This window comes from Hypanus sabinus, chromosome 13 (genome assembly GCF_030144855.1).
Source record: "Hypanus sabinus isolate sHypSab1 chromosome 13, sHypSab1.hap1, whole genome shotgun sequence".
In the NCBI taxonomy this organism is placed as follows: Eukaryota; Metazoa; Chordata; class Chondrichthyes; order Myliobatiformes; family Dasyatidae; genus Hypanus; species Hypanus sabinus.
The window spans coordinates 106,204,639-106,213,831 of record NC_082718.1 but is presented as its reverse complement, the minus strand read 5'-3'; the positions used below and the strand labels follow the sequence as shown (position 1 = coordinate 106,213,831).

Sequence of the window (9,193 nt, the reverse complement as noted above, 5' to 3'; positions counted from 1 at the left end):
TCAAAATCTACAACTCTGAAATTCTTCTTCTCCAGATAGCCATGAAACCATGAAAGAAAAGAATGGCAACAGGATTTATCAACCCCCAAATCCCTCTTCCCCAAACAATAGCAGAACAGGACCATCGAGTCCCCCCCCCCCCCCCACCAAATCCCCCTCCCTAACACAAACAAAAATGTTTATGCAATCTGAAAGGAAACTGATCAAAAGTTGGAACGATTTAGTTGATCAAGCTCTGTTTAAAAATTATGTCTGGAGTCGCCCACGTTTATGCAAAAATCATCAAAAGACTATATATGAAATTGTAGCGAGAGACAACGACACGCAGTCGGTAAGCCATTCCGAGAACAGTTTATTCAAACTTTGCGGCGCTGTTGCCCGCCCTCTCCGGGCGGAAATGACGTCTCTCCCCGCGCGCTGGCTAGTTGTGAGCCGCTTCGCCTGCGCAGTAAGTGGGTCGCCGCCAAATACTTAATAGCAACCTGCAAAAAGAAATATAGAACAATTTAAATTTAGGGTCTTGACGATGCTAACATTTCCACTAATCTTCTCTTCTATCTGTAGGATGTTTCTGCCCGACTGTTGCTGATTTATCAACAAATAACCTGCTACTGGAACTCATTTAGTCAAACAGCATGTTGGGGGGAAGGATCGTCAGCGTTTTCGGTAGAAACTCAACATTAAGACTGGATCTGTGTTTTGTATATTGCTTATTATGGAAATAAAAATATAATTAATTATGACAATACATGATCCACAAGTGTACAATTTTATGTTAGCCAGGGAAACAATGTTCCTTGGTTTACACCATTTACAGCTAGTATTGTAGGAGGTGGTTGTGAGAAGAAAACGTGAGCGAACAAAGCTGCACTACATTTCCCAGCGCCCCGCGCGCGGACGTCTACATAAGGGGCGGCCATCCGGGTTGGCCGTGTTAGTGGCGAGAGGGTGGTGACGGAGAGTTGGACGGGCGTGCGGCCTGACACAGGACAGCCGCGGCAGGAGCGCGGCGTGGAAGCCACAGGCTCCTTTCCGCTCATCCCGAAGGGCTTGTGTCGGGCCAAGCTCGCCCCCGCCCCCGCCCCCGCCGCTCCCTGTATACCCCGGCTCCACTCCTGTTTACTTTCGCCATTTTCAGATTGGTCACGATGCAGAGGTCGCCATGATGAAGATTAAAGTTAGGCCCATTTACGCGATGCCCTGTGGAAAATCGGTTGGCACAACCAGCCACGTCGTTCCCATTGAGCTGCTGGAAGCTGATGCTGGAAAATCCAGACATGGAAAAGAAGTCTGCGCGATCCTCTTCGGCGGGGCCCACCAAGGCGCCGCCGGCGGACAGTAAAACCAAACAAGGTAGGACAGCCGAGGCCCCTCCCAGCGCAAGCGATGTTTACAAGCTGGCCGGTAGTAAATGTCGCTCCCATCACTACGCCGACACCTCTTCCCAGGGTTGTTTTTCGAGAAAATCTCCCGGGGCAGCGCAGTGGGAGGAAAGGAATTATCGATCTGGCATCAGGACTCGAACGTTGACAATTCCTCTCCTCCCTCAAGTGTTGCTGGACCGGTTGAGTTCTTGCAGTCTGCTGTATCTTCAATGTTTGTGCAGACACCGGAACCAGACAGTAGTAGTTTTCAAGGGCAATGCAGACGCTGTATGATCTTCCTTAAGTCTCTAGTGTAGCACAAAGAGAGGGCTCGCTCTCAGAAACAAGAGAAAATCTGCAGACGCTGGAAATCCAAGCATCACACACAAAATGCTGGAGGAACTTAGCAGGCCATATGGTCCTGAGGAAGGGTCACAGCCCGAAACGTCGACTGTACTGCTTTCTATAGATGTTGCCTGGCCTGCTGAGTTCCTCCAGCATCTCGTGTGTGTTGCTTGCTGTCAGGTTGATTTTAAACGGGAATTTAAATTGAGCGTCTTGAGTAAACACCAAACATTCTCCTTGATGAGCAGGAAACTCTACTACTTCGATGGTTTATCTATGAGTTTTACGTCCACGGTTCATATATTTCAGAATATAATACTTGGCTGGCTTGTGTTGTAGCAGCTTTTGTTTTTTTTGTCGTTACATCTCATTTTGTTTTGAATGAAATGGTTTAGATTGAATTTGTGATTTGCTTTAAGGCCTAATCAATCCAAGCCTCTCTTGATTTTAATTTAGGATTAGATGTTAAGTTGATAATCTGTCTTTATGTCTTGACTAGCTTTGTTTTGAAAATTGATGGTTTGTAAAGCAGACACACAGGATGTTAAGTATAAGTCATTAATCATAAGTTAAGTCATTAATCCATTAGGAAATCGAGAAGCTGGATTGGAGTATGTAAACCTGGATTAGATGACTACTTGGCAGACCGTCTGTATTTGCACATCACCCTGTGTTTATGTCACCCTAGTCTGTCACTAATTCTCTACAATACTGAGACATTTGATTACTGTCTTTGGCCTTGTGTGTTTCATAGAAGATCAATGTAAACTCAAGAAACTGCATCTCATCTTATGACTTGGTATGTTCCGCAGGAGTCAACATTAAAATTGACAATTTAACACAGTATTTTTTAAATGTCTTTTGCTTATCCAAGCTCTAACAAAACAGAAAATGCTGCAGAGATTCGACAGTTAAGCAGCTTCTGTGGAGCCAGTCAATGTTTCAGGGTGGATACCTTTTGCTACAACTGAGGTGGGGGGGGGGGGGAAGGAAACCAGTTAATTTTAAACCGCAGATTGAGCAGGAGAGAGAAGGTTAGAGTGAGACTAGTGTTGTCAAGCTCAGGAGTGGTAGTGCGGACAAAATCCCACTACCTAAAAGTGCTCCTCACGGCGTGCTCCTCAAATAGCCTCAGACAACCAAGTCCAACTCCCGGCCTTCTCGTGTGGCTTAGCCTCTAAGCGCAGTGGAACTGTTTCTACTGACAGGAAAAGGGGTGAAGGCGGGTCCTGGAGGCTTAAAACCAGTGCTTCAGGTAGATGGAGCTTGTCAGCCTGGGAAGGCAGTCCATCTAAGAGAGGGAAAACTGATTTCAAACTCTGCTGTCTTGCAGCCATACCCACGAATGGGAGAGGCCTTGGGAGTAAACCCTGAGAAGCTGGAGTCCCTAAGGCAGTTCAACATATTGGAGTATAAAAGTTGCATTGTTTGCTGTGTTAACCAAAATTATGTAGTCAGCTTTGAGTTTGCTATGCATGTATCCAATTTAGTAGGAGAATGAAATCTTAAGAGTGTAGAAGACAATGGTGTGTTATGAGAGGTAGCTAAGAGATCTTAAGAATGTAGAAGACAATGGTGTGTTAATGAGAGGTAGCTAAGAGATGTAGATTAGAACAGGATTAAGTCAATGGGTAGAAACAATAGTGGCGGATGTACTTGTGATACGCAACTGTAGACCCATTGGATATGCTAATACAACTAAACCAGGAGATTGCTATAAAAAATGCTATGTACAAGGATCGGTGGGCAATCAGCGACTAGCTCAATGTCTGTCTCAGCTTTGATTTGCAAATTAAAGTTTAACCCTTCTTGAAGAATCTTCTGCGTCTCCTGGTCGTTTGTGGGGCACGAGAAACCACGACAAAATCTGCCTTCAAACTCGTTCTGGCAACTCCTGCAATGTCACTGGTGCCAAGCTGCATTGGCCCTTGACCTTCCCTTGGACAGCATCGGTGGCGTGGAGAGGGGGGACTTGCTGCATGGGCAACTGCCGGTCTCCCATACAACCTTGCCCAGGCCTGTGCCCCGGAAGCCAGGGACAGATACTTGGTCTTGTGAGACTAACGGATGCCGTCATCAAGTGTTGTAATGGGAATGTTAGAGATAATCCAGTGGATAGTTAATGGGGGCAGAGAGAGAACCATTTCCTGAGCAGCCTCTGGAGAAGTATCACTTACATCTGTTCCTTCCAAGGGAAGGAATAAGTTACTTGCATTTCTTCTAATCCATACTGCAATCAATGTTCATTCACTTTGTGGTTTGCTCTACATTGGAGACGTCATTGATGTGCAGAATGCCTGTGTTCAGTATGCAGTAGTGACCCAATTCTACATTTTGATAACTGGTCTATGTCCTCTTGTACTGTTATAATCGAGGAAAAACATAAGCTTGAGAAACAGTGTCTCATCTCAGTGGACATGTTATAGCTTTTTATAATCGGTTTGATGACTTTGCATAACTTTCTATCAGTTCTGAAGATAAGGGCTGCCAGTTATTGAGTAATATTGGCTCTATCTTTCTCTCATGTCCTGCAGCCCTGTGTTTACATTTATGTTCTTGCGCTTTTGCTACCTTTCTTTAATGGCTTTGATTGTCTTTGCAGGTAAATACCTAACCTGTTGATTATGTCATGCAACTGCAGTGTTTTCTAATTGTAACGTTCTCCTAACGCGTGTAACTGATAACGTCGAATTCAACGTCGAGATAAACCACAGCCAATGAGAATCAGATCGCAGTAAGATTAACCATTTACTGTTCACTCTTCACATTAACATATGGTGAAAACTGTTGATAAAACAATACAAGATTGATACAGTATTTGTTCCTTCCTTAATATCACATTCAAGTGTAAATACTTGCAAAGGTGACTATAACTACATTACACTAAGGTGCAGTATACAGGGAGAGTTTACCTGCTCCATTGACTACTTTAAATACACTTCCATGCAAACTATCCGCGACTCTTTAACTAACGAAAGCATAAACATTATCTACCGTCGTTACTTCTAACAGGATCGGCATTAACATCTTAGTTCAATATATCGATTATCTATTAACTTACAGCGTTGCTCTCACTGTGATTTCTCATGCCTGCAAAACTACTTCTGCTCAGGTGAGCCTCGTGGTGAGCCCCCACCCTCGCGCTAATTTCAAACCGGTGTTTTCCCACAAGACGCGGCGAAACCGGATGTGACGTCATCGCATGCCGATATATTTTACAAGCAATGAATATACTTTAAACACTTCTAATTCTAACTAGAAAATACTATTGAATGAATTACTAAGCAAAAATATTATAAACTAAATAACTGTCGTAAAGACAGCACACTAATTCATTATATATTTTACTTCCTAAACCTCTTGGGGCAGCATGGTAGTGTAATGCTAGCTGTAAGATCGGGGTTCAATTCCCACCGGTGTCTGTAAGGAGTTTGTATGTTCTCTCTATGGCTACATGGGTTTCCTCTGGTTGCCTCAGTTTCCTCCCATGTTCGAGAGGTGTACCGGTTAATTTTAATAAGTGTTGGCATATTCTGTTGGTGCTGGAAGCATGGCCATGCTTGTGGGCTGCCCAGCACAATCCTTACTGATTTGATTTGACACAAAGAATGCATTTCACTATGTTTTCATGTACATGTGAAAAATATTTTTGGTCATCTCCTGTTTGAGTCTCATGCAGTCACAATTCTGGAGCCTTCTGCACCCTAGTACTGTCACCATTTGCTATTGTCTTTTTTTCCACCTTTTCACAAGCACCCCGTTCCTCTCTGCGGTTTAAAACTCATTTTAATTTCTAACTTGTCCCAAGACTGATAAAAAAACATTGACTTGAAAAGTTAGCTTTGCCTTTGCAAATGCAGCCTAATCTCCTGAGCATTTTTGGCATGTTTTAGTTTCATTCTGTATACGTATTGTGTCTATGTTCAAAGTGTATGCTTGCAAAGATACTTTGTGCAGAATGCATGACTGCTGTGCTGTCTTTACGACAGTTATTTAGTTTATAATATTTTCGCTTAGTAATTCATTCAATAGTATTTTCTAGTTAGAATTAGAAGTGTTTAAAGTGTATTCATTGCATGTAAAATATATCGGCATGCGATGACGTCACATCCGGTTTCGCCGCGTCTTGTGGGAAAACACCGGTTTGAAATTAGCGCGAGGGTGGGGGCTTTCCACGAGGCTCACCTGAGCACAAGCAGTTTTGCAGGCATGAGAAATCACAGTGAGAGCAACGCTGTAAGTTAATAGATAATCGATATATTGAACTAAGATGTTAATGCTGATCCTGTTAGAGGTAACGTCGGTAGATAATGTTTATGCTTTCGTTAGTTAAAGAGTCGCGGATAGTTTGCATGGAAGTGTATTTAAAGTAGTCAATGGAGCAGGTAACCTCTCCCTGTATACTGCACCTTAGTGTAATGTAGTTATAGTCACCTTTGCAAGTATTTACACTTGAAATGTGATATTAAGGAAGGAACAAATACTGTATCAATCTTGTATTGTTTTATCAACAGTTTTCACCATATGTTAATGTGAAGAGTGAACAGTAAATGGTTAATCTTACTGCGATCTGGTTCTTATTAACTGTGGTTTATCCGGACGTTAAATTCGGCGTTTCGTTACACCCGAAGGAGAACGTTACAGTGAAAAAGCGGCATTATCAGGTGTTTCAAGTGCTGCAATGTCAGCTCAATCCAGCATCAAGTCGACGCCGCCCAGCGACAAGGGCAGTAAACCGACATCAAGTAAGCCCACCCAGGCGTTATCAGGTGTTCCAAGTGCTGCAATGTCAGCTCGATCCGGGATCAAGTCGATGGCGCCCAGCGACAAGGGCAGTAGAACGACATCAAGTAAGTCCACACAGGCAAGAGCCAAGGCAGAAGCCGCCAAGGTGCGACTGCATTACGCCAAACAAGAGGCAGTTTTGAAAATGAAACTGGCCACCAAAGAAGCCGAAAGGGCCGCCAGACAAAGAGAAGAGGCTGCCAGAGAAGCCGAAATCCAGAAAGAAAGGGCCGCCAGAGAAGCCGAAGAGGCTGCCAGACAAAGAGAAGAGGCTGCCAGACAAAGAGAAGAGGCCGCCAGAGAAGCCGAAACCCAGTTGGAAATGGCAAAAATATCGACAGAGTTGCATGTGCTGCAGCTAGAAAGAGAAAAAGAAGCTGCCATGGCGGAAGCAAAGTACATAGAAGAAGCTGAAGGGTCGCGTGATCTGACCGCAGTAAGATCTACTTTAGAAAGGACCAGACTGGAACGCACAAGCGACTATGTACAATCTCAAATAGACAGGCAGGCTCGTCTCCCCTCTCCATACGTATTCGATAACTTCCCCAGCTACGAGGAACCTCAGAGAGTCACGATTGCATCACATCCATACGAGGAAGGAAATTTACCCTCACGGCTCCGTGATGAAGTCAAGAATGAAAGAACCGTCAACGCTCCTTCACCCCCACAACAGGACGGCGGGGAGGGAGAGGTTCACTCCAGGACAACAATTGTCAGCTCGAACTGTACAGAAGTTTGCGGTCAAACTCAGTCAAGCCGTTCTTGTTCCGAGATCTGCCTCACTGAGGTGTACCCTAAAGAAGCACAACAAGACATTACCAAGCGTAAAGTAACCGACGAGACGCTAGGTCAGTCAGTTTTCATTCAAACCGAGGATGACAACAAACTTGCACAATCAGCTCAAGATACCATTTCTTTAAAAACCAAAGACACCAAGGTCTTCAGAGATGAAGCAAATAATGGGGTTGCCCCATTGCCAATCAGAGAACCACGCCAGCGCTCACCAGATAACAAAGAGCAGGCAGTCAAACGGTTCACGTCCTTACGGAAAACCTGGAAAAGGAAACCTGAGATACAGCAACGCACCCGATTGGCCCACGAGGTACTGTGCACCCTAATGGCAGAGGTCACAGCCATTATAAACGCACAATCATTCCTACCTGTGTCTTCTGACCCAGAAAACCCCTTTATACTTTCGCCATCAACGCTCCTTACGCAGAAGGCAGGAGCACCTCCTCCACCAGGAGACTTCTCAGACAAGGATTTGTACACAAAGCAATGGAGACAAGTCCAGGCTCTGGCAAATCAGTTCTGGTCCCGCTGGAGACAAAAATATCTACCTTTGTTGCAACAGAGACAAAAGTGGACAGAACCCCGAAGGAATCTTCAAGTTGAAGACTTAGTCCTGCTCAGGGACAAGCAAGTCGCTCGCAACAGCTGGCCAACTGCCAGAATCACTGCTACATTCCCTAGCGAGGATGGACATGTCAGGAAGATCGAATTGAAGACTACCGACCAAGGCGATGTGAAAATTTACCAAAGGCCAGTTACAGAAGTTATTCTACTTCTACCCAATGACTGATTAAGAGACTAAGTTTTGTACTCTGCTCATTGTGACCTTACGAAGGTCAAGCGGGGAGTGTGCTGTCTTTACGACAGTTATTTAGTTTATAATATTTTCGCTTAGTAATTCATTCAATAGTATTTTCTAGTTAGAATTAGAAGTGTTTAAAGTGTATTCATTGCATGTAAAATATATCGGCATGCGATGACGTCACATCCGGTTTCGCCGCGTCTTGTGGGAAAACACCGGTTTGAAATTAGCGCGAGGGTGGGGGCTTTCCACGAGGCTCACCTGAGCACAAGCAGTTTTGCAGGCATGAGAAATCACAGTGAGAGCAACGCTGTAAGTTAATAGATAATCGATATATTGAACTAAGATGTTAATGCTGATCCTGTTAGAGGTAACGTCGGTAGATAATGTTTATGCTTTCGTTAGTTAAAGAGTCGCGGATAGTTTGCATGGAAGTGTATTTAAAGTAGTCAATGGAGCAGGTAACCTCTCCCTGTATACTGCACCTTAGTGTAATGTAGTTATAGTCACCTTTGCAAGTATTTACACTTGAAATGTGATATTAAGGAAGGAACAAATACTGTATCAATCTTGTATTGTTTTATCAACAGTTTTCACCATATGTTAATGTGAAGAGTGAACAGTAAATGGTTAATCTTACTGCGATCTGGTTCTTATTAACTGTGGTTTATCCGGACGTTAAATTCGGCGTTTCGTTACACCCGAAGGAGAACGTTACAACTGCTTTGTGGAATGTTGCTATATTGACTAAATATGACTTGAAGCTTCTGGTCACCTGGTTCTCCACCCCACTTTGACAATTTTTATGCTTCCCGTACTGATAATGATCAATAAAAATATGATTAGCCATCTTTTGACATGGCAATTTGCAGCCTTTTGTATTCAACAATGATGATTCAATAATGACTTCAAAAAGTATTTTACTGCCACTTACACAATCATTAGTTCATCTTTTATCCTCTTTTGCCTTGCACCATCATCCCTTTGGTCATGCAACATCCTGCCTGGTACTTTGACACAGAATATTGAACAATTCAGCACTGGAACAGGCCCTTCAACTCTCAATGTCCATGCTGGCCTAAACCCTGCAGCTTGAGTGGGAAAG

At 43.8% G+C, this 9,193-nt stretch overlaps 1 protein-coding gene across 2 annotated transcripts in view; it reads left to right on the top strand.

Annotated features, from left to right (window-relative positions):
• The first annotated feature begins 920 nt into the window (after nt 1-920).
• Nucleotides 921-9,193, top strand: part of rnf10 (ring finger protein 10) — a 56,786-nt gene continuing 48,513 nt past the window's right edge. For both annotated transcript variants that reach the window (XM_059988358.1, XM_059988357.1), the window contains exon 1: nt 921-1,353. In XM_059988358.1, the coding sequence (XP_059844341.1) occupies nt 1,260-1,353 (94 nt within the window). In that variant the 5' untranslated portion in view covers nt 921-1,259. The remainder of the gene's footprint in view (nt 1,354-9,193) is intronic.